At 38.5% G+C, this 24990-nt stretch overlaps 2 protein-coding genes across 8 annotated transcripts in view; both read left to right on the top strand.

The window, feature by feature from the left end:
- cacna1ba (calcium channel, voltage-dependent, N type, alpha 1B subunit, a) overlaps positions 1-5520 on the top strand; it is a 128547-nt gene extending 123027 nt beyond the window's left edge. For 4 of the 5 annotated variants that reach the window (XM_026931027.3, XM_026931026.3, XM_053228796.1 and 1 more), the window contains 2 exons: positions 405-622; positions 1474-5520. In XM_026931027.3, coding sequence (XP_026786828.2) covers positions 405-622; positions 1474-1869 — 614 coding nt within the window. In that variant the 3' untranslated portion in view covers positions 1870-5520. The remainder of the gene's footprint in view (positions 1-404; positions 623-1473) is intronic. The other variant, XM_053228798.1, reaches the window with a different exon arrangement.
- A 1684-nt stretch (positions 5521-7204) lies between these two features.
- si:dkey-61l1.4 (collagen alpha-1(I) chain) overlaps positions 7205-24990 on the top strand; it is a 62970-nt gene continuing 45184 nt past the window's right edge. For 2 of the 3 annotated variants that reach the window (XM_053228839.1, XM_053228838.1), the window contains exons 1-3: positions 7205-7634; positions 24048-24228; positions 24533-24691. In XM_053228839.1, the coding sequence (XP_053084814.1) occupies positions 7529-7634; positions 24048-24228; positions 24533-24691 (446 nt within the window). In that variant the 5' untranslated portion in view covers positions 7205-7528. The remainder of the gene's footprint in view (positions 7635-24047; positions 24229-24532; positions 24692-24990) is intronic. The other variant, XM_053228837.1, reaches the window with a different exon arrangement.

Here is a 24990-nt window from a genome sequence, read left to right as displayed (position 1 = left end):
TAGTGACATTATTTGGAAGTAATTTAACCATACATGAAGCTATTTTGATACTTCTGTACGAACAAGATTTATCTATAATTGTCCCTTCATTTTACTTTATTTTAAATTCAGGAAATTTTCTTTGTATTACTACAAAGCAATATGGGCCTAATGTTTTCACCAAAATCTTCCCAAAAGCGTTAAATCATAAAGATCAATGATAAATGGTAGAGTGAGCATCACATTAAACACTCTCTTTACAGATTATCTATAATTCTATATGTTTTTGGGAAACTGTCTCCTTTACTAAGGCTAAAATAAACATTAGATCATCATTAGAGCTGACCCTTTCATAAAAGAGATTTATCATATTAGAGATTTTCTTTACATCTCGTCCATCTGCTCACATTTTGTCTCGTTTTCAGCCACGGCAGCTGACTCTGCGGGGAACTCCTCATTTCGGGAGAGGGGGCACGACCGAGGCCGTTCCCATGAAAGGAAACACCATTCATCAACAGCGGAGAAGCAACGTTACTACTCATGCGATCGCTACGGCAGCCGCGAGCACTTTCCCGCTAAACCTGCGCCAGCCAGCTGTGCCACCTCGCCCGGAGAGGCTCAGGAGACCACCTTCACCAAGCAGGTGGGACTGAAAGCTGGCTAGACAGAAGAGTGGAGGCTGATATACAATATATACTCAATGTGTTATATTTAAATAGTTCAGATAAAAACAAAGAAAATGTTTTGTACTATCATATGGCTTTGGTATTTTTTAAGTGTGAAGAAGGGGTCAGGGTTCCAGTGCAGTGAGATTCCTCCAAAGCGGCATTGCGTGATTTATGATTCTCAGGGTACTGAACACACACTGATGCTTTAAAACGGGCAGGCGAGTCCCTATGAGCTGTTGCACATACACTTGAGTATCATTTGTTTTTCAGGCCCTTGGAATGCACTGGATTTTATTATGCATGTAAACAGTGTGTTTTTATCAGTCTGTGTGGCTGTGTTTTTCCTTATCCTGTATATAAATGAAACTCTTCTTCTCTTTTCCCTTAGTGCAACCACTCATGGCCTTTCACTTCTTTTTCTGCTCTTTTCTTCTTCATCATTTATCTGTTTGTCTTGTCTGTCTTTCTGTTCTTGTTACTTTCTGTCCTCTTGGTGTCTTTTTTGTCTTTGTGCTTTGTGTATCCTTTGTTTTTTCTGCTGTTCTCTGTCATACATATAACTGTTCCCTTCCTTTCTCCTTTCTGCTCTTCCTTTCCTTTCCTTTCCTTTCCTTTTTACTTCCATTTCTTCCTTTCCATTCTAATTCTCTTTCTGCCTTTCCTTTCCTTTCCTTTCCTTTCTTCATTCATTGTTTCTGTCTTCCTTTCCTTTTCTCTGTTTCCATCATTTCCTTCCTCATCGTGGACCCTTTGCCTATTTGATCCATTTTTACGCATTACCCTCATCGTTTTATTGTTTTGATTTGCTTGTTAAATTTTCATCTAGGGCAGTGGTTGGGCTAAAGGGAGCCCGGTGTTGTTGAGTTCGGGCTCGAGCACGCCCAGCCGCGGGCGCAGGCAGCTGCCCCAGACGCCCCTGACCCCTCGCCCAGCGGTGACCTACAGGACTGCCAACTCCTCCCCCGTGTCCTCTGTGGGCGCCCAGACCACCCTCCCTCCCCCGAGTCCCGTAATGCGCATCAGCTCCGAGCCGTACCTCCGGCCCCAGACGACACTGCTGAGCCCACAGCAGATCGTGACCCTCCCGCCACTGTCCCAGCATTCCCTGCTCGGGATGCCCAACGGGTACCACTACATCATGGGTGTGACCGCGGGGCCTGGCGGCAGCAGCGACAACATCCAGCGCTACTACCCTGAAGCAGAGGAGGAAGAATGGTGCTAGTACGGCTTTAACAGAAACACATACACACACTCAGATGTACACACAGATCTGCTGACGATTCTCAGTGTGTTTTTCTTTTACTTGTAAAATTTCGATGAGTTTTATCATCTCTTGTTTCATGGAACATGTGTATGTGGACATTCTTTCATTTTTGCAGAGAGGGAAGATGTACATGAAAAGAGAGCCCCAGACTGCTTTTTGATGTATTTTAATATTGTCTAACTGGGCTCGAATTCTGCCTTTATGGTAAAGACATGATATATCTGGATGTGTAAGTTTCTGCTCTTAATTCCCTGCCTTTGTGAGAGAGGTCACAGTCTGAATGATGGACAACCACAACAACAACACAAAAAAAGTCTGGGAAAACAGTGACCTGTAGAGCTCAACTTCTTAGAATGCAACGTTTCACTGTCTTCTGGCCAGCTGTCCAGCCAGCCGCTTCTCCAGACGCAAATTCCCATGAAACCCTGTCTGGCCTTTTAACATATATATATATATATATATATATATATATATATATATATATATATATATATGCTGAAATGCTACTAAGACTACATTTTGTGTGCTTTCCATCTCTGGAAAGCTGAACCATTTCTGTGGGCTATGTACGCACACACACACACACATATATGTGTGTGTGTGTGTGTGTGTGTGTTTTACACAAACACACACACACACACACACACAGATTTATTTAACATTCCCCATGAAGGTTAGAATTATTATTTTGCTGCTGATGACCATTCCTAGCATACGTCACTCTGATGTTGAGATGTTGAGGAACTGGTAAAAATGTCATTTCTTTCGTATAAACTAGATATTTTATCTATTCATTAGGTGCATTTTTTTGTATTATATTGTGAAGATATGGTGTTTTATGTGAATTGCTTACAGTTTCATCATCCTGTCAGGTCTACCACTTCTTACAGACTGCTCCAGACATTCTTACAAAGTGCCTAACCTTTTGACCTTTTGAATATATTGTAGTAATGAAGCGACCTCAGACTTTTTTAGCGTATCAGGACGCAACAGAAAGGAGGACTGAAGAAGTTCTGGGTTTTGTGGAACTACAAGGTGTTATGACTGCAGGCCTTAATCAGGAAGCAAAAGAAACTGTATCTTCAGATTTTCTTTTATTTATTTAATTTTTTTTTAATGGAAATGTCAGTATGATTATGTTTTGTTTGTTTTCTTGTAAGTTTTTTTTTCTTCTTACATTTGTAGTACTTTGTAATGGGGAAGGGTGGGACATCAAAATCAAATGCAAAATATTACTTAGGATGAAATATAAAAATCAAAGTAGTCATATATTACTACTTTACACAACATAACCACAATTGCATGTTTTTCAAAATGACCAGGTTGATGATGGTGATGTATGTGTAATTTTTTTGTTGAAGATGCTCAACTGGGACATCATTGCTAGCTATTGGCTTCACTTTTCAACCTTATATGATGGTGTGTAAAGATAGGAAAGACAGAAACTGCAGCAAAAAGCCACCTTTGTGATGTATAGCTTGAAAATCAGATACCCAGGTTTATGTTAAGACCATTTGAAAAAATTTGTTGTACCACTCCATATAATACCCCTCATATCCCATCAGGGGTGGACAAATTTTAAATTCATTACGTATCACAGTGGACAAGTAAAAGCTCAAGTGTGCTGCCCATTCTCATGTTTTGTTTGCCCAGAAACTGTTAGTGGTAGCTAACATGATATAATAGCATATGGCAAGATAGTTAGCTAGTTAAAGTGCATTAATACAGAGTAAGAGAATTGAACGAGTTATGTTCGATTTCATAACAAATGAACGATGATAATTATTCTCGTCTAGCAACGTTTCTATGGTAGCACATTGTGTCTGCGCCAGAACACCTTGTTCCTGATTCGGAAAAATATCTGCCATCTGCCAGTGTTCCATCTAAATATGCTAATTAATTTGACTAGTAAAAACCGTACCATTGTACCGTCATCCAGCTACCACCTCAGCTGTTGTGTGTAGTGCAGCAGGTAGTGAGATTCAAAATGAGTAGCTTTCGCTATTGATGCAGCACCATGGTGTGTCACAGCAATGTTTAAACATAACTCCCAAACTACCAAACCGACTTTTTGTTTTGTGAAAGTCAATAAGGAGTAGGGTTTATTTTCGTTTTCTGGTTGTTGAACCTACTACGAAAAAAAAAAAAAAACTAGCCAGGACAGATAATCTGCTTGTCCCATGAGCCTGGGTTAGTGATTTTTCCACCCCTTGGCCTTCCACTCTACTGGCTCTAACTGACCTGCTGCCAGATGTTCAGCTGTATATCCAGCTGCTGTAGCTTCTGATGGCTGAGAACCAAACAGAGAACCTTTGCCGACTCTGCACAAAAGACAACACCCAGTAATGGAATAATACTTTGTTTTGGTGGCTGGAACTAAAAAGGTGCAACTTAACATGGCTCTCAGAGATCAAAGCTAGCTGATGAACTTCATGAGGAAAAGAAAATGTCCCACAAGTGTTTGAGCACCACTTTCCTTTGTAGCACTGCACACACACAACTTGGTGTCCATTTAGCTGCTTAGCATGCAGTAAGTACCAGGGGCTGGGGCTTTTAATGCATCAGCCATTGAAATGATAGGATTTTGATTGAAAATGAGTACTTTTGTTTAAAGTAGGGCTATGCAACAAGAAGACACTTTTGAAAAAGAAAAAAAGGAAAAAAAAAAAAAAGAAACATCATTCATTCTGTAGCTTTACCTGCTGGGATGTCCAGATTCAGCCTTCCGCATGATCGTGACCAAATCTTTTCTATAAAAAAAGGACTAAAATGTATGAAAAATATATATTTTAGAATGCATAAAGGCACAATGATTAATGAAGCAGACATCACTAACATGTCTTAAAAAAAAATCTGCAATGTATCTGCATGCATCAGAGTTACCCACTTTGAAATTGTAAAAGCAGAGCGGGTGTTTTGAATAGTGCATATTTTTATATGGCCACTCTTTAATTGAATGGTTGTGCTGAAACTGTTCAGATGAAGTTGTCACCCTTTTCATGCTGAAGTGTGAAAAACCTCTTTGCACTCCTGATACGTCTGTTGTCCTTCAGCACGCTGCCACCGTGGCTTTAATCCGTAGTCCATATTTAATCCACTTCATCCATACCTGCAGTTTCATCACTGTTAAAGACAAACTTTACAACCATCCCGAAATCTTTCACTGTTTGTTGCCAAACCTGAAATTGCACCCCGTCCTTTCTGCACATCTAGTTTAATGTGGCTGTTCTCTTTTGGGAATAAAGTAATGTTTGCATGGTCTGACGATGTACGTGCATGTTGAACTACGCATTGTTTATCTTCATACTTTTTGATACGATGTATTCTTTCTCGGTTCTGTTTTTAAAATGACATTTGATATAAATTAAGGGGTTTGTTGAGGCAAAAAAAGAAATAAAAAAGAAGTTTCTATATAAACTCAGTATTGAAAATTGTGCACAGCTCCTCCAGTGAGACAGAGCTGGAACAAACACCCTTTATTTGGATTCTACGTCTCACTTGTTTGTTGCCTGATTTCTGTTCAAATGGCCAGACTTTGAATTCTGCAGTTGTTTCTACCTTAATATTTTGTATGAAGCAAAGTCCTTGAATTAAAAAAAAGAAACCAGACCGTTTTGAGTATTCTTTGCTGTTTTATATGCAATAGTGATTATTTTCTTATGGTATGAAATATGAAAATGTATTTCTGTATTTCTACCTTCTGCGGTGTCCAGATTCAGCTATCTTCATGTGAATTTAGAAACCTTAAGGGTTCTCTGGCTTGTTCCTCAGCGGGTGTGGTGTGTAGAACCCTGTAACAGAGGATATCTCTTTTAAGAACTTAAGAACAATTTACTATTACTATTTAGAAAGTCTTAACTATCCAAAGAAAAAGATATCTAAAAAAAAAAAAAAAAAAAAAAAAAAGATTTTTATAGACATTGCTAGCTCAAACGTTTCCACCGGGTTCTCTGGTTTCTTCTCTCCTCCCAAAAACATGTTGGTAGGTGTATTGGAGATGCTAAATTGCTCCTAGGTATGAATGAGTGTGTGACTGTGTGTGCATGGAGTCCTAGGATGGACTGACATCCTGTCCAGGGTGTGTTCCTGCATCACTCCCAGTGTTCCTGGGATAAGCTCCGGATCCACTGCCACCCTGACCAGGATAAGTGGTTACTGAAGATGTATGATTGAAGGAAAAGTATACAGTATTTTACAGTACATTCATGTATACTGTATACAGTGGTTTTTTTTTTGGTTTTTTTTTTTACAATTTTATGTAACTGCACAAATATTCACTCTCTGTTTACACAAACAGTAGATGTATGCAGAACTATCCAACATGAAGTTCTCAAGAAAGCTAGAACTATCAGAACCATGTTTTCTAAGAATATCTATCTATCTATCTATCTATCTATCTATCTGTCTATTAGTTGGTTTCTTTAAATGTAATTACATGTAATTATTTAAATGTCGAACTGTTTTATTTTTAAGTACTACAGTTGTGGTCATATTTTTACATATTCCTTGCAGAATTTGCAAAATGTTAATAATTTGAAAAAAATAAGAGGGATCATAAAAATTGCATTTGTTTTTTATTTAGTACTGTGCTGAATAAACTGTTTCACATAACATGTATACATATAGTCCACGAGACACAATAATAACTGAATTTACACAAATGAACCAGTTCAAAAGTTTACATACGCTTGATTCTTAATGCTGCATGTTGTTACCTGGATGATCAGCGACTGTTTTTTATGTTTTGTGATAGTTCTTCCTGAGTCACTTTGTTTGTCCTGAGCAGTTAAATTCCTCGCTGTTCTTCAGAAAAATCCTCCAGGTCCTGCACGTTATTGGCTTTTCCAGCATCTTCTGCATATTTGACCCCTGTATGAGGTTGAGATCTGTCTTTTCACACTGAGGACAATTGAGGGACTCAAACACAACTATTACAAAAGGTGCAAACATTCACTGATGCTCAAGAAGGCAACACGATACATTAAGAGCCAGGGGGATGTAAACTTTTCAACTTTTGAACAGGATGATTGGTGTAAATTGTTATTATTTTGTCTTCTGGGAAACATGTAAATATCTTATATAGCTTCTGAAGGACAGTACTAAATGAAAAGTTCTAAATGAAAAACAAAAAAGCAATTTTTATGATCCCTCTTTTTTTTTTTTTTTTAATTCTTAGCATTTTGCAGATGGCCACACCTGTATATTACACTGCACTGAGTGGTGTTTAGCCGTTATATCTAATACATGTGTATATTAATAATAGTGTTTAGGTAAACTGGGATTTGTAACTCATAAGTGCCTCATATAGTTTTGCAGAAACCTGATTGGTTGTTGCCTGAGTAGTGGGCGTGGCTTTATCAGTCTGATAGTAAACTGTGCACTTGCCAAGCAAAAGTTGTAAAGCGGAGTAGACCACAGCACAGATGGCACACACACACACACACACACGCACATACACTGTTCCTTTAGCTTTTTCCCCACAAGCCACAATGGATATTGTTTGAATGGAAATTCTCATCAGTAAGCAGATTAGTTAAAAAAAGTTGAAAGTAAGTGTTTGTTATTATTTTGTTATCCGATGTAACGGCGGAATCAGACAGTGAGATTGCTGTCTCTTATGAAGATGTGTTTAAGAGGATTTCTGGCTCTTGCCATCCTCACCACTGGCATCAGCGCATTTCATGTGGATTGGACAGAAATGGGATCTGGGATTCAGGACTCAGGTAAGAATGATTTATTCTATTATTCTATTATTCTATATTTATTTGGAGGTTTTTTGTCATTGATGATTTTTTTTCATACATTTGGATATTTTCTGAAGCACTTTAGAGTTCAAGGTTATTTTATCATCTAAAATCATGGTGATCATTGATCACCGTAGAGGTCAATAATTCAGTAATATGGCTCTTGGTTTTAGCTGTAAATTTTCTTAAACCGTGTTGAAGGTTGGACTGAGCTGCAGTACCGCGCTGCGCCACAGGGGGCCGCCATACTCTCGTTTATAATCCACAAAACGCTACGCCATGGACCTTAAATATACTGTATGTTAACGTAGTGTGCTCATGGTTTACTAAGAACAGCAATTAAATTAGTGTTCATTTCTCTAAAAGGCTTTCACAATTTTTGGCAAACATTCTGCAAGCACTAACAGAATAATCGTTTATGTTGTGTTGAAAACTGATTAATATTTGATATGGGGATATGGGGTGATTACGATCCAAACATATAACTGAGAAGTTAACATTTGAGGGCCCATAGGTGGCTCTCTGGCAGTTTTGGGATTTGAAAAATCTTCTGATGATTAGCTCAGAATCCTGACCACTGAACTACCACTGCTTTACTTAACCACCAAAATCTAGAACTAGCAGGGAAAGTGATTTAAGTTACCAGTCATGTTAACCGATACACTGTCAAGAGCTTCAGCCAAGAGCAAACCACAGGCATGATGTTAACACTCATGCACTGAGGTTTCCCACAATTTCAGAATGACATAATCTGGGTTGTCTTTAAATAACATCCATGCGTAGAGAAAAAAAAATCAAGTTTGATTCCATAATAGAGCTTATGTTACAAGAAGTTCCCAAGGGCTCCATTTCAGCCAGCTGCCCTGCTGAACTGGGACAAGTATGACTCCAGATTGAGAACAGCAGGTGAAATGGAGAACATTGTGGATTAAACTCATGGACCTGCTGAAGTCATTGCTAGACTTTATAGCAGAGTGGGTGGAAAATGTATTATATTGTTCCATAGGATGGAATGCTTACTGGATTTTCTTTGCTAATGGATTTGGGTGTGATGTTTTTACTTCTTGTCAACTTGTCTGTAATCAGTCAGCCTATTCATTTTCCACCGTAGCTAATTTGGCTAACACTTCACAACATGCTTATTGGATAAATCTGTATTGTTTAACTTGCAGCTATACTAAAAATATAACCAGCCAGCTGAGGTAAGAGTAAAATAAGCATTGTGTCAACTCATGGATTAGATCATCAGAAGATGATGGTGTATTTTTTTTTCCATTCAGAGATTTTTTCATGAAGTGTCACATGAACTGTCCAGTCGAGGTCACTGTTTTCCTAGCTGTCCCAGAATTACTTCAGATGCATACCAGAGAGTTTCTCAGGAATATTACTGAGTCAGTATTTCTGAATTCACTATTGGAATTTAATATGAAATTAGAGTCTGTGAGGTTTGTATTAATGTGCTCATTCTAATATGTTATCATTTCTACAGTACCTTACACAGGACTCCACATAAACAGATAAAAATATGTGGAATTATTACACTTAGTGAAATTAAATATAGTGAGCTTTTCTATAAGGAGTCATTTATTTAGCATTTTTTTGTAAGGAGTCTCCAGTGTCAGTTCTTTGTACCAGTTAGAGGTAAAGCTGTTCCTTTAAAGTTTTCTGAAACAGGAAAGTCTTCAGGACAGAGGGCTTTGTGGGTTCTGGTTTCTTGTAATGTGACAGGCTGCATTTTTTGTCTTATTAACTTCAAGAGAGAGAATAAAGAGAGGCTGGTGAGGGAACAACTGTGAGGGAACTGTGACGTTCCACAACATTAAATGTAACTATAAATGGATAAAGTATGGTGTGTTTCGTTCATTAAAAAAACAAAGAAAATGTACTTGTTGGCAGATTGCTCTGGTTTAAGGAATAAAACACTATATGGCCAAAAGTTTGTGGACACCTGACCTTCACATCTGTGTTTACTTGCTGAACATCCCATTGCAGATTTAGTTCTCCTTCTGCTGTTATAATAAGCTCCATTCTTCTGGGAAGGCTTTCCACTAGGTTTTGGAGCATGGCTGTGGGGATTTGCTCATTCAACCACAAGAGCATTAGTGAGGTCAGACATTGGTGTTGGGCGAGAAGGTCTGGCACACAGTCAGCGTTCCAGTTCATCCCAAAGGTGTTCAGTGTGGTTGAGTTCAGGGCTCTGTGCAGGATACTTCCACTCCAACTTTGGCAAACCATGTCTTCATGGAGCTCGCTTTGTGTACAGTGGCATTGTCATGCTGGAACAGGTTTGGCCCCTCAATTCCAGTGAAGGGAAATTGTAACAATACAGCATACAAACACATCCTATACAATTGTGTCTTTCCAACTTTGTGGGAAATGTTTGGGGAAGAACCACATATGGGTGTGATGGTCAGGTGTCCACAAATTTTGTCCATATAGTGTATGAGTAACACAAGTGGGTTAAAACAGGTTTATATTATGTTCCTACAGCAAACAAAAAAAAGACCTTTATATGATTTCAGTCGTATAGTAGATCAGCAGACCAGCCTTGACATTTAATTTCCATTTTCCTACTGGATCATATCTCACATCTCTTTTGTGCTGAAGCAGTCAGCATGCTTTCTTTTTTTTTTTTTAATCATTACATCAAGCTTGCCCTGTCATAATCATTCTAGCGGAAACCACCAGCTGAGTAGCGTATATGATGTACGGTAATGGGCGACCCCCAAATTGCACTCTCTGGAGAGTAAGGTCAGGGTCTATTTGTTCAGCTTCTAGTCTGCTAATCTTTTAATTTGGACTTTGAATGAAAGAACCGCCTTGTCTGTGGCTAAGTGGCACCCCATCATCCAGAGCCAGACACGAGGCAGTGATATGACAGCAGGCATAATTAATGTTATCCCTGATTGATAACCATAATTCTGGTGTGCAGCCAGCGTAGAGCATTTGGGCCAGGCCCTGCTGATTGTGCGTCTGGAGATCATTACAGTATGGTCAGACAAGCACAGGCTGTCTCGGATACAAGACGTGGAGACTGGAGCTAATCTGTTAAGAGTTATCTCCAGGCCTTATATTGTTTCTTATCACACTAGTAGCCAAGGCATGGGGAGTTCCAGCCATTTCAAATTGTCTGTGAAACACACGGGTGACCTAAATTGAATGAAAGGTTTGATCCAATGCCAGCGAATAAGGCTGAATGGACTATGTAAAAACAGTGATCAAGGATGTCCTGTATTCTACAAATCCAAAATGTTCCCCAACTGTGCTGTATAAATTACATTTTTGTTCTCACTGTAAAAATGACCTCAAATGTATACTCAAACGTACAGCAAATCTTTAACGTTTCACTATAATTATGTTTAACAATACTGACAGGCATACCTCAAGGTCCCAGTTTAGGACCTTTTTTGATGTGTATTTTTGTTACACAGTGCTTTTTGGTACTTGTTTATTTCAAATAAATATGTGGTGTTTTATATCATTTTATTGACACATGGTGAATAACAAAACCTATGATTGGTCAATGGCTCTTGTTTTTAACAGCTCTGAGTCTGCTGTTTATAATACAAATAACTTCTGCCTTGAAAATCGAACATAGGATTCATAAAAATACAAAATCTTTGTGGAGTGCTGGTTTATAATCCAAACAAAATTCTTTTTTTAATGTTAAACTATAAAAAACAGTAAATTTAATTCAATCTTTCATGGCATGGGCATGATAACAGACTTTTAAAGGTTAAGATGCCTTTCTTTTGCATATTTAAAATACTTTCATAATTTCAAATTGATCAAATTTGCCTATAGCCTAACTCCAGTACTGGTTTAGATACTATTGCAACATGCTTTACAAACTAAACCTTTTATTAACAAGAAGAGATCATTTGGGATGTCATAAAGAGATCATCTGTAGTTCTCTCCTGTTTGTAGTTCCTCAGTTCTATCTCTCCTGTCTTTAAGTCGTGACCCTGATGCCAGTCACTCAGCTCTCAAAACGCTGCTCTGACTGGTGACAGGAATCTCCTCTTAAAGCGCTTGTGTCCTCCCAATTGAGCTCATGTCCAGGCTCCAAGAACAACTCTTGGCAGTACTTTAGTCTGCGGTTAAGAGACAAGAGCCCTCCTGTTAGCACTGAAAAGAGACCCTGAGGGGGCAAAGCCCCCTCAAACTTCTCTTGGCACTCTCTTGCTATCAAGGATCTCTTCTAGTGTCCCTACCTTTATGCTAGTTCACCATGAAGGTAAAGCGAAGGAAATAAGCAAGATAAGAATCACTTTCTGAATAACCTTTTATAAGAAATGTTATTGAATCAGGTCTGTTACAGAAAAAAGCAGCTCTGTCAAATATACACAGCCAGTGGTTTGAGGGCCTGACCTGGCTGCTTCTCAAAAGACATTTAAAGAGCACAGCCATTAGTAAGTACTAAAGTTCATGTAAAGGAAACCCTTCTCCAAAGGAAATGACATTTTCAGACGTTAATCTCAGCTCTGAGTTGCAGTCGATCATACTTGCTTGAATAATGGAGAGTAATTGCTTGTGATATTGGAAGTAATGTACCAGGATATAGGAACTGCTCCCCAGGCCAAACCCTGCTGTAAGTATGAATTCAATGGTCAGAATAAAAATCAAATCCCTGGGGATGTGTGATAGACATGCTGTAATGTTGGAACAGTCTGGCTCGGTTGTTAGGACCTGTAAAATGCATGCATGCATCCCCAAGGAGAAACGCCACAATGCGGGAGGTGTGTGTAGGCGTTCTTAACGGTGTGTCAACATTGTTGGTCAAGTTCTATAAAAGAGCTTTACAAGCTTGTAGCTTTGCTCTTAGAAGGATGCTGTTCTTGTCATGCTTGATCTGGATTTATCACAGGGGCTTTGGTCTTTTTTTTATCACTGTAACAGCTTAACTACAGTTTGCCAAACATTCATGAAAACAGTTTTGCATTATAAATGAAGTATAGTTTCCTGTTTGAGTTTTTTTTCTCCCTATTTGAGGAACATGTAGCTGCTTACTTTCTTCACCCTTAAAACACACCCTTGTAAAACCATTTCAGGTTTTGGGATTTCTATAGGTACCTACTGGAGTCAGTTCAAGATATGCACATTAGAGCATAGCATAACGACCACTTTGGGGTTGTAATCTAACCCCACAGAGTAACACAGAGATAAGCCCATAATGGGCACATAGAGATTTTTTTAATAGTGGTTTAGTGTGTTTGTATTTGGCAGTGTCTGCTACACAAATCCGTAAGTATGGAAACATGATGTTCTGAAGCAATGAGACAGGAGTTCAGTATTTTTTAAGTTTTCTAAACGAAGAAGAGCCTTGTGAGTGACACGTTCCACTAGGTAGATTTCTGCTTTAAATATAAAAAAAAGATAAATGATATGCCTTTGGTATTTTAAAACTTTTATTTACACTATTTAAAAGAAAATAATTAAATACACAAAAAATACTCCACTTAAAAAACTTGCTAAACAGTCACGCTTCAAATTAGTGTCTTATATATTGTCAAGTTTTTCCCCTACTGATGACGTATAATGGAAAAGTCACCAAAATGGACAGGATATTAGCCCATATGAAGCCCGTCTAGCCCATTTATACAAGCTGCCCCTGGTTGTACATTAACACTAACCATATGGACTTACGCAGTGACCATTAAAAGTGTTAAACGAAACAATTTTAAATTTGAATTGTTGGTGAAACAGGAGCTCAGTTTGCAGATGAAGCTCACTGTGAAGGTCATGTACTCATCTCTAGTCACAAGCTGTGGGCAGTGATCAAAAGAATAAACAAGTACAGGATGTGGAAATGAGATTCCTTTGCAAGGTTGCTGCACTTATTTTTTGCGATTGGTCGAGGATCTTGGCAATCTGAAAGAGCCTTGGAGTTGAGAGGAACCAGTTGAGGTGCTTTGGGCACCTTGCAAGGATGCCTCCTGGTCAGCTCCTGCTAGAGCCGTATCAGGCATGTCCCAACTGTAGGAGACCTTCACGTAGACCCAGGACCAGCTGGAGACATTATATTTCAAAGTTGGCTGCGGATCCCCCAGGACGTGCTGGAATCTGTGGCTGGGGATAGAGAAGTCTGGGCTGAACTTCTTAGCCTGTTACCACCATAACCCAAAACCAGGGAAACAAATATGAATGTGTGATGGATGGATAAAAGAATGTTGTTAGAAAAGCATATAATGCTAACTCCATCCCTAACGATAACTTTGCAAGTGTCTTATTTGAGTCTTAGACAATGTTGGTTGGTTGGGCATATAACACCTATCAGATAGTCTCTGCTCTTCTATATGAAACTGTTTTTTCTTCAGGCTTCTTATTTCCTTGCCAAGTTGATGTAAGATATACATTGTTGAACTTGTTCCAGAATAAGATACTCCTGGGATTGTGATTAGGCAAGTGTCCAGGAGACCTTTCATCAAGCTTGTCAGCATGTAGACGACCTGTGTGCTCAACACCCCTGGATTCATCCGGGCCTGGAATGCACATCTTGCTGCTAATGATGTAGCCTATGGTCAGAAAGCTGGGTCACCATCTCCCTTTACATACCCTGTCCAGACTGACCTGAGCTGTCACCACACTTGAGAGTGCAGAGTATCTGCAGGGCAGCAAGTGAGGGTGACCTGAATCCAAGGAAGGTTGGATTGTTGGAGCATCCATAAATGCTTTTATTAATAATGAGCGTGATTAAGATGCATGCCACTATATTTGGCACGGTCCAGGTTGGCTTAAACCCTCCAGTTCAAAAATTGTATCATTAGTTGTGGACATGTGTGATTTGATATTCAACTTTTTTAGGCATCGATGTTTCCACAGAGGAGCTAGAGAAGCCCACTTAATCTTGTTGGCACACAAGTTTTTCCCATAGAACAAGTGTATCATGTGAAATCTGGATAAATAGATTATTGATGGTGATAATGAGTTGTAAATTTCTGCCAGGCCAGATTTCTCACCTCTCTCCCTGAGGAGCATTGTTAGTTTTCCATGACCATGTGTTTTCTGACATGAATCACGGTTTCCCAAAGGAATCTGGGAAAGAAACAAGAGCTGTTTTCGTATCCATGCTCCTGTTGTCCCTGTCTTTTCAAAAATGTCTCTTCCAAATGTTGCCGTTTGGAAGCCTGTTGGTCCCTAAAGAAATCAGTTACCATTTGGTGTGAATGTTATTTTTCTGCATTTCTTGCACTCTAGACATGGGTATGTGCAGTTTCGTAGCATTTATAGACATGGAGATGGATAGAATTTTGTTTCTATCTCTACATATGCTTGGCCTCTGATGATATACTCCAGCTTCACAAAAGGATTCTCAGAGCTGGGAGGAAAACTAATAGCAGATAAAATAAACATTGGGTCCCTGGCAGTTTAGTAAACATTTCTCAAAGTGAAGAATTGTTGCCTGAATGCGTAATATATCCAAGTGCTGTTCCCTGTCTCACAGTGATTTATTGTTAGTAATAGCCAAGCATAAGGGAGATCATATAAAATCCATATTTCAGAAGCAAGCTTACATTACCCCAGCATTTTTTTTTGTTTTGTTTTCTACTACAGTCCCTAACCACTCAGCACTAGGTGTATATCCAGGTAAATTCTGCAGACTTGTACCTCCTGTGGAGTCGTTCCTGTCTGTATTCAGGGTGATGAAAGCAAGGCAGGAAATCATCAGTCTGCAGTGATCAAGCCTTTTCACCAGACGCCGTCTGCTCCTTATTGCTGCAGTGACAACATTATCTCAGCTAGAGAACACATTCAGATCTGTTTAGTAGGTTTCTGGTTTCACAAGTTCTCAAATGTTATGCTATTTTCATGTAGAAGGCTCCATTTGTTCGTTTTTGTTTGCCTATTAAGTGTCATGAAAGCAAAAGACGCAGCTTGATAAATGGCCTACCAAAGCATCCAGTTACACTCACAGGTTCTTTGAAGGTACTACTTAATTGGGTCTCGCAGTCCATTAAATGTTAGGGGGAGTTTGCATTTTTAAAGAATTAACAAATTTCCATTATGTTTAACCTATATAAAGTGTATCTAGCTTTAAATTGGTTAAATTCTTGACAATGCATCAAGACCTTTTTTCATCAGTAATAAGTCAGGCTCATCAGTGAACCACGTGTTGGTTTGTTTGTTAAAATGGACATTTTTGCTACCTGTTTGTAAGCTCTTCAATGGCAAAAGTGTAAAGGAAAATCACTTTCTCAGACAGTATCCTGTGAGGACAGAGACATTTCTATCCTGATGGGCATGGTTTCTTCCTGGATGACTCCGCCCCATTCACAGAACATGAGGGCATGGAATGGTTTGGTGATGAAAATGAAATATATGCTATGGCCTTTACAGTCACCAGATGTCAACCCAGTTGAACAGATATGGCAGATGTTGGAGTGATATGTTGGACATCACCATCATCATCAAAACACCATCTGAAGGATTTTTTTTTTTTTTTTTTTTTTTAAAGAATGTGTTCGTTAATGGGCATTGAAGCTGTTATGGTGGCTCATGATGGCCCAACATCTTGTTGGCTTTTCCTTTGTCACCTATATCCTGGATATCCCAGCTACACATCACCCCTGGAACAAAGAAGGTTAAAGACCTTGCACGAGAGCCCAACTGGGGTAGTCATGCTAGGATTTCAACTTTTAACATTCCAGTAGGTAGCCCAAAGCTTTAATATTCTGTCACAGAATTACAATTTCAGTTTCAAATTTTTACTTAAGGATTGTGGTTGTAGTTAGCAAACAGCACATAATAAGTACATGCTGATGACTTCATACACATGTGCACCGTGTTGTTCCTGTTGTTAGGTCACTGCTCTTGAAATTTGCCTATTCTCCTCCTGTAGTAAGCAGCTCTGTAAGCCTCTGTTCTGGCCATCTATGCAGAGCTGCTACAGCTGAGTGGAGCAGGTAATAGATACTATCTCCACACCCTCTGGCCCTGTGATCTCTCTCTCATCACTATCATGATATCACTACCACGGTGTCTGAGCAGCCACTGGACCTCTTTGTAGCCCAGCTGGGACTCGGCCAAATCAGCCGTTAGGATGCATTAGCTGGCTAATGAAGAATAGAAAACAATCGATGTTAGCCAGCGCTGCAGTAGGTTAGCATTTCAGACATGCCATCTAGAATGAAAACTTGTTATATGCTCCTTCAGCATCACTGCAGCAATGTGCTATAAATATAAATGTATTAATTTAAATGTATAAACTGATTTCCTTTAACAGTTTTTTTTTATCTCTTAAGTATCTCTGAACTCCAAAACTCAATTTCTTTTTAAATATTTAACTTGGAAGTCTGATTATTACATATATTGGTGTTTTGGTTAAAATTGTACAACAGAACTATTTAAAAAAGACTTCCCTAGTTCTACCTATAGAAAGTGTTACATATGAGCTCAGCTTGTTATCTCAAAAAAGGGGCTAATTATTCTGATATGCTAATTATGAAAGGATGACATGGTGCCTAGAAAAGTTTATCCGCAGAATCTGCATATAGCTAGCTAACTTAGCCTACATTAGTACTTGACACTGCCAGATAGCAAACAGACATCTAGCCAATGTCAGTTTATGTCTCAAAGACAGTCATATGTAGATTCGCTAATTGGAAAGATGCCAACATAATGTCATTTTCACTCACTCTTAATATACTGTATATTCTTATTATTCCGCTTTTATAGCTTTAGGCAAGTTAAAATACTTATTCAGCTGTTGAATGTATACAGCCATGTACTGTCAAACTTAATAACGCTACAAAAATAGTTGGTTATGTTGATTAATGGAAATTAAGCCGAATTTGTATTGAATTTAAGCTAAATGTTTGTAACTAAAGATGTGGAGAGGTTTAAATCACATATTATACTTAATGATGGTTAAAAGTAGCAGATAAAAAAATGCTAATTTACTATCAGCTAGCTATCTTGCTAACCTAGCTATTGTTAGTGATGAACAAAGTAGTTTTTTTATTATGGTTTACTGTATTTTGACAGGTTTGGTTACTGGTCATTAAATCACAGAGAATATGAAAATGCAAATCAAGATTGAAAATTTTCTCATGTCTATCTGTGACATAAACGTGAGCTAAACTAGCTGAACTAGCTGGCTAGTTATTAAAGATGGCAGAGGAACATGGAGGCTTTTTTAAATGGTAGGCTGTATGTATATTCATAAATTCAGGCATTTTAATAAGGTGTATAGATATTCACCAGTCTTGGTCATTTGAAAATCGACAGATTATTTAAAGGCTGTCTATTCAAAGATAAATGAATCACATGCTGCTGTGTTTAGTGAGGCTTACTGTTCCTACATTAATGAAAAAAATACTGAAACTTGAAAAAAATTTTGTTGGCATCTTTTCCATATATCCTTGTACAGTGAGATGAAATATCAAGCCTTCATTAGCAATAGTGCAATAAACAAGATAATACAGATGGTCTATATACAGTAGTAGCAGAAAGTGAAAATCTGAGAATGTTTGGTTGTTGTCTATGTATGTGGCCGTGCAATATCTAATACTGAAATACTCAGATATGCATGCAACTTCCACATGCTGCTAATGGTTAAATTTGCTTTACACCCCAAAGGTATTTCCTTTCATTGTCAACACTCCCTTAACTATATGTATACCACAATAATACATGTTTTGCACTAAAGCTCTTTGATCAGCCAGGAGTTTAGGAGGCAGTAGAGAGAAAGGCATGCTGCAAGCAATGAGGTGTGTGTCCATGGTCTGAAAAGTGTTTTTCAGAACAAAAGAAGTAGGATGGTGGTATAAGGGTCTTTTTCAAACACGTGGCATCAAGATGGTGCAGCATCTCTCTTGTCTCACCTGTCTATTTCCTTCGGTTTGCTTTGAAACCTGCCGCAAACCTCTGGTCTGGCTGTGTGTTATATTATAAACTCTGGACTTCATATTGATCTGTTTAAGAAGAGCTCCGTCCAATTTCCAGCACAGAGCAGGTATGCAGAAGCTGAAAACAGGGAGCAAAGGAGAACTTTTTTTTTCTTATTAGCATTACGCATTATGAGATTTTAGCTTGATGATGTGAGTTCTCCTCCCCTTGAGGGATTGTGTTGGATTCTTTTCCATCATCATAGCACAAGATTTATGTGCACCTAAATGGCCTCCACACTGTCTGTCAGTAGCCTCTCATGTATGAACACTGTGTATGATACTGAACAGCTGTCCTCACTAACTGTTGCCAGGCTTCAGACCTTGTGTTCACACTAAACACTTTTTTTTTTTTTTTTAACCGCACGATAACTGTTTTAAAATAAAAACATGCATTTCTATGAACAGGTGTACATCAGCACCAAACATGCCATACAGTGATCATGCATCATTTATTTTTTTTTAGCCACTATTATATAGGCTTGCTGCAATGGACTGACATCTCGTCTAGGGTGTATTCTTGCCTCAGTGTTCCTGGGATCACTTCCAGATCCGCCACAACCCTGACCAGGATAAAGCACTTACTGAAGATGAATGAATAAATCTGCCTCTCTTTTTGCAGCCCACATTATATATTCTTACTATTTTTTGCCCTGGCAAAGTGATTCATTCGTAGCTTTTGATGCCCTAAGCCAGGGGTTCTGAACTTTTTTTAAGGGTCTAAAATTCTTGCAAATGCATGCATCTCAGGTGTTCTATCCAACCTAGATCGCTATTTTGATTTGATGCACACAATGGCACTCAACACTGCGTCCCATTAATACTGTAAGTGCTAGCAAATGATTGAGTTTGTCAGCTTATTTGGGTTCACGTATTGCTTTCAAGTAGTATTTTCATGAGCGTAAAGCCCATTTTACACCATTTACATGTGGAGCATTTATTTCTGTGACATAATGTATAAAAAATTAAATGGAAAAATATGTGTAAATGTTATAAACATGCATTACCACTGTATGCAATCACTTAGAGTTTGTTAATACAATGAAATTGTTGCTTCTATGCTCTGTGGTAGTTAGAACTTTCACAATTTTTTATCCACCAACAGAATGCATCGTGCTGCAGTAGGTACAGACATATGAAATATCGCCCATGTACTGTTTAGATTATGGACATAAACTGCATGAATATTGTAGTGTTTCCAACGAGAAACCATGACTGTGCCGTGCAAAAATACGACCCCGTCTACATTTCAGGGTTCACAACCCACGCTTGAGAACACGTGCTTTAAGCATTCAGCAGTGCAGTAACGTGCAAAAAAAGTGGATGTGAATGAGGACTGGAGTACATCCCTGGAAGATTTACTGAAAGTTACATGAGTCTACATGACCTCTGTGTGCATGCATGTGTTAACGAGAGAGAAAAAGCCTACTATACACTCACTGGCCACTTTATTAGGAACACTTGTCATGCAGGTATCCAATCAGCCAATCATGTGGCAGCAGCACAATGCATGAAATCATACAGATACAGGTCAAGAGCTTCAGAGCTTCAGATTCACATCGTACATCAGAATGGTGAAAAAATGTGATCTTGGTGACTTTGAACATGGCATGATTATTGGTGCCAGACAGGCTGGTTTGAGTATTTCAGAAACTGCTGATCTCCTGGGATTTTCACACAGGACAATCTGAAGAATTTACACAGAATGGTGCAAAAACAAACAAAAAAACATCCAGTAAAGCGTTCTCCATCATAGGCTACAGTAACTCATAGAGCAGAAAAGCATATCATAACACACAGCATTGAGGTGGATGGGCTACAACAGCAGAATACCACATCAGGTTCCACTCCTGTCAGCCAAGAGGCTACAGTGGGCACAGACTCACCCAAACATTGCCTGATATTTTTCCAATATTCTACAGATTGGACAATTGCATGAATAAGAAGGTGTACAGGTGTTCCTAATCATGTGGCCAGTGAGTGTATCAGTGATATAGTAAGAGATCTCATGCTAGTTTGCATACATGTGTAGGTATTCTATATGTCTGGTGTGTGTGCATGTATGCGTAGAGATAAATGCACTCATGGTATGCAGAGTATAAAGCGAAGTTGAGCTTTCAGCAGATTATGTGTGAGTGGAATCCTGCTCTCATGATACTGCTAGCTGCTAGCTGCGCCGGCTGAGAGTGATGAGTGAGCCATGACTGCAATACAGGCCTGGAGTGGCTAATCGGTGATGCTTCTTTTCAACACTCAGCTGAAGTTAACGAGGAATCCCTCTTAACTGAAATGCCATCTGAGACTCCACACATCACACATTGAAAATCTGGTTATGAGGAATGATGCACAGCAGCTACAGTGAATTTTTCAGAGAGATTGATTTAGGCAGAAGGAATTAAACGTTTTGTAAATGTGCAATGCTTTATTGCTGTTTTTAACATCATTCATTCAGCAACTTCTGTATAAATCTGTACACATCTGTACTACAAGGCTTTCTTTTTTCCCGTAGATTAATGACCGGGAATCCACAAATCAAACTCAATGGAAATGTTATGTTGTAAAATTAGAACCTTGCTCTTCAAAACGATGTGGCTTTTTATTTGGTATGATTTCTGAGAGGGTCCTTTGTTACCACTGCTGGAAAGTTACAAGGTTAATAAAGTATGCAGAGACGTCTCGCTGGTCCCTCAGCACAGCTGGATGTGAATAAGGGATAGATGGAAAATTCATTAGGGACCACCTCACCAAAATCCCTTCTATGTCGTTTTGTGGATTAGGTTAGACAAAATATGAATTAACTCCAAGAGAAATTGGAATTGCACTGGCTGGTTCACTGCAAATTTGCACATCGGTTACAGTTGAGTGCAAAAATTGGCCAAAAGGAATAAGGCAAAGAAGTGTCATTTATTCCAACATTTAGTGTGTTATAGTGAGAACCAAAATGATATCAGTCCAACTGTTTGCATCTTTCTGAATGTTTTATAAGTAGGAAATAAAACATGATGGAGCAATAAGTCACAAGAAAAAACCACTGTGGCCTGATGCAAAGTGGAGTACAGACACCACTCCAAAGTATATTATTTTCCTTTAACAGCACATCCTGAAGTGTTTTATTCCTCTTATAACACAGCAATAACCCAATGATTACATTTTTATTCATTAAAGAATATGTCAGACTTTTTATCAGTTTATAGTTACATTTATTGTTGGGGAATGTCCACGAAACAAGTCCCTGTTATCACCTAAATTATAAGAGCTATAAACAGTCGTTCCCTCACCTACATCTCTTTTTTTCTTTCTCTCTTGAAGTTAATAAGACAAAAAACACAGATTGTTCCAAAAAATCTGTAAAGCACAACATTCTCCATACTAAAGACTTTCCAGTAGGGCTGTAGGACTCAAGTCTGGTCTTGGACACAGGTCTGTATATTAGATGTTTTCTGTATTGACTTGGACTTGTCTCAGACTGCTTGCCATTTGTACTTGGACTTGTCCTTGTCTTAGACATTGGTCTGATTAAATATGGTCTCGACTGAGAGTTTGTAAAAAGAATGTTTGTATTGTCTTTCTTTTTGCACACAAGTTTAACATGAAGTCATTTCTTCTTCTTGAAAACACCCTAATCATTGGCGCAATGCACGAACTAGTTGAAGTACAGGCTTGGCCTTGAAAATGATTTGATTGTGGACTTATCTTGGACTTCACAGTGGTGGTCTTGGCTACAGCCCTACTCTCCAGTGGAAAACATCAAGTTACAACTTTACCTCTGACTGCTTCAAAGCGCTGGCACTGGAGACTCCTTCCAAAAATGATAACTGAATATCTTCTTACAGAAACCTTCACCATATCAATGATGATATGCTTGTCTTTGTTAAATAACAACTGTTCATTATTAGTCTTAGATTTCATGGACTGTTCACAAGTCCCTGTAAATTAATTGTTACTATAACTAACTACTGAACTACTGTCAATTTATAGATAAAATAGTAAATAAAATACATTTTTTTTCCTTTTTTCTATTTAAATCCCATGGGGTGTGCAAAGTGTAGGAATGTATTTCTGTTTTACTTGTAGGCATCCTATGAGCATTGAGTGTGTCCTTGATGGTGCATTGTTGAAAGAAATCAGAGAGGTGTTTTGTGTTTCCATGACCCACATATGAAGACCTGTGTTTAGTTGTGGTTTTCCCTTTTATGAGTTCTTTGTGTGATAAATCATAGAAGATATGCTTTCCAACCTATTGCTTTTATCAGACTTCTCAAAGTAAGAATGTTGATGAAGGATCAGGGTTTGCCTTTCATCTTTAAAAATACTATTACATGTGCGCTGGGAGCAGATCCTACATCAGCACTCTTCCTGTGTTGCTTATGGACCCAGAAGTGCCCCACTGTTCTCTGCTGTTCCCTGCTTTTCTCCACTGTTCCCTGCTGTTCTCTGCGGTTTTCTGCTGTTCCCTGCTGTTTCCCACTGTTCTTTGCTGTCATGTTCTGTGTGATTTAATAAATCTTTTATGAGTGACCTGAGATGTTACTGTGTTCACTGGGTTGTTTTTCTACATACATTATTCATGCCATGTTATGTTGAATAGATTTTGGTGTTAGTGCAGTGGCAGAGCTTTGTCACAGTGGACTCATGTTCAAGTATTAGTAGATCCATTGAACGTACCAAATTATTAGCCTTTGCTAAGCTAATTATGATTCCTACTGTTAGAAAGGAATAACTTCATTGGGCCAAACATTGGCGAGTTCTCATTCGCCTAATGATATTAGCTATCTTATTGGATATGATAGAAATTTTCCACAATAGTAGTATAAAGTAATGTAATATTTCATTAGGAATAGTTGAATGTAAAGTTGAAGGTAAAGTTTTAATGAATTAGGTATAATAAAAAAAATAATAAAGTGCAACTGTGAAGCAGATTTATTTAGCTTTCACTCTCTACTTCTAAAAGGCATATTGAACAAGATAGCAGAGTTAAATTGAGTAATTTCTGTAGGACAGTGCCATTATCAACAGCATATCATATCGTGCCGTTATTCCAGCGTATCAGAGTAAACAGTTAGCCACACAGTGGTGTTAGCGCTCGGGCCCACTTACTGATGTACGTGTACCAGCTGAACCTCGGTAGTTCAGCCTCTGCGTCAGTGCACTTTCAGATACTGTAAGTAAGAGTGTAAGAGAGTAGGTCTTAATTATTTAGTTATGCATATTAAATCATATTATTCAGTAACTATACATAAATGAAATATTTAGCTTAATCCCTACTTCCTGGTGGACTTGAATATGTTTCCTTTATGCTAATGCACACTATTAGAGTAGAATACTAAACATTTTTCTGTTTTTTTTCCCCCTCTGAGAATTCTATATCGAACTCTATAATAGAGCTTTTCCATATAGGAGATGGTTCCAAGCAGAACTCCTGTAATAACCCTTAACTATACAAAGTGAAGAACTCTACAGTTTTATATTGTTGCTGATGAATGTTTGTTGGTTGACATTTTCACAGAGGAAGTGGAACAACATTTGAATCCTTTCACCCGAAAGGTGGACCTACTGAAGCTCCTGTTCAGTCTCGTGCCACAGAGTAACAACGTGTCTGTGTTCGAGGATGATGAGGGATGCTCAGTGCTGAAAATTGGCCTCTACTCAACCCTGACTCTGCCAACGAGACAAGCTTTTGGCCCGAGGTCTGTCACTAAATTCTGAACACTGCTGATTAATAGTTAATATGTTGATTATTGGTTTCATCAAATGATAAAAATAGACGACTATGATATCAGTGAGCTTAGCTTATCTTAGATCCCTTGTTTTATTGTATTTTTTATATACACTACATATGCATTATATGAATAGTGGCCAACATAATTATTGGCACCCCCATGAAGATGGAGCAGGTAGCATGATTTCAGTACTGAGCAGAATAATCATATGTATCATTTAACCCATCATCCTCCAGCTCTGATATGTGTGTGTGTGTGTGTGTGTGTGCAGCTTTGCAGATGAGTTCAGTGTACTCCTTCAGCTGCGCAGCTCTCAGGATGTGGACCGCAGCATCCTCACCGTTCTGGACTTCTACAATCAGGTGACACTTCAGATTCGCCTCAGTCCCTCAGGTTTCACCTTCATCACTGCCCATCAACACGGCTACGAGTGAGTCTGAGAGTCGAACACTTCGTTTATGCTCTGCATTATGAATTAATTATTGGCAATCAAATTAAGGCCATCATTTTTTAGGGGTTTGTGAGTGTAAAAACATGCAACCTCTTTTGGTAACACTTGCAAAAACTTGCAACTTGAATTACTAAAAAGGTCTACATCCACACAATCACAATTACTACCAATTACAAAACAAACAGAATGCAACTTAAATTAATGACTTATTATTGCTGATGACATTTTACAGAAGTGAAGCAGGCTTAAATAAATTAACCCCAATTCACATTAAATCT

This window comes from Pangasianodon hypophthalmus, chromosome 24 (assembly GCF_027358585.1).
Source record: "Pangasianodon hypophthalmus isolate fPanHyp1 chromosome 24, fPanHyp1.pri, whole genome shotgun sequence".
NCBI lineage: Eukaryota > Metazoa > Chordata > Actinopteri > Siluriformes > Pangasiidae > Pangasianodon > Pangasianodon hypophthalmus.
This window is presented reverse-complemented; position numbering and strand designations above follow the sequence as displayed.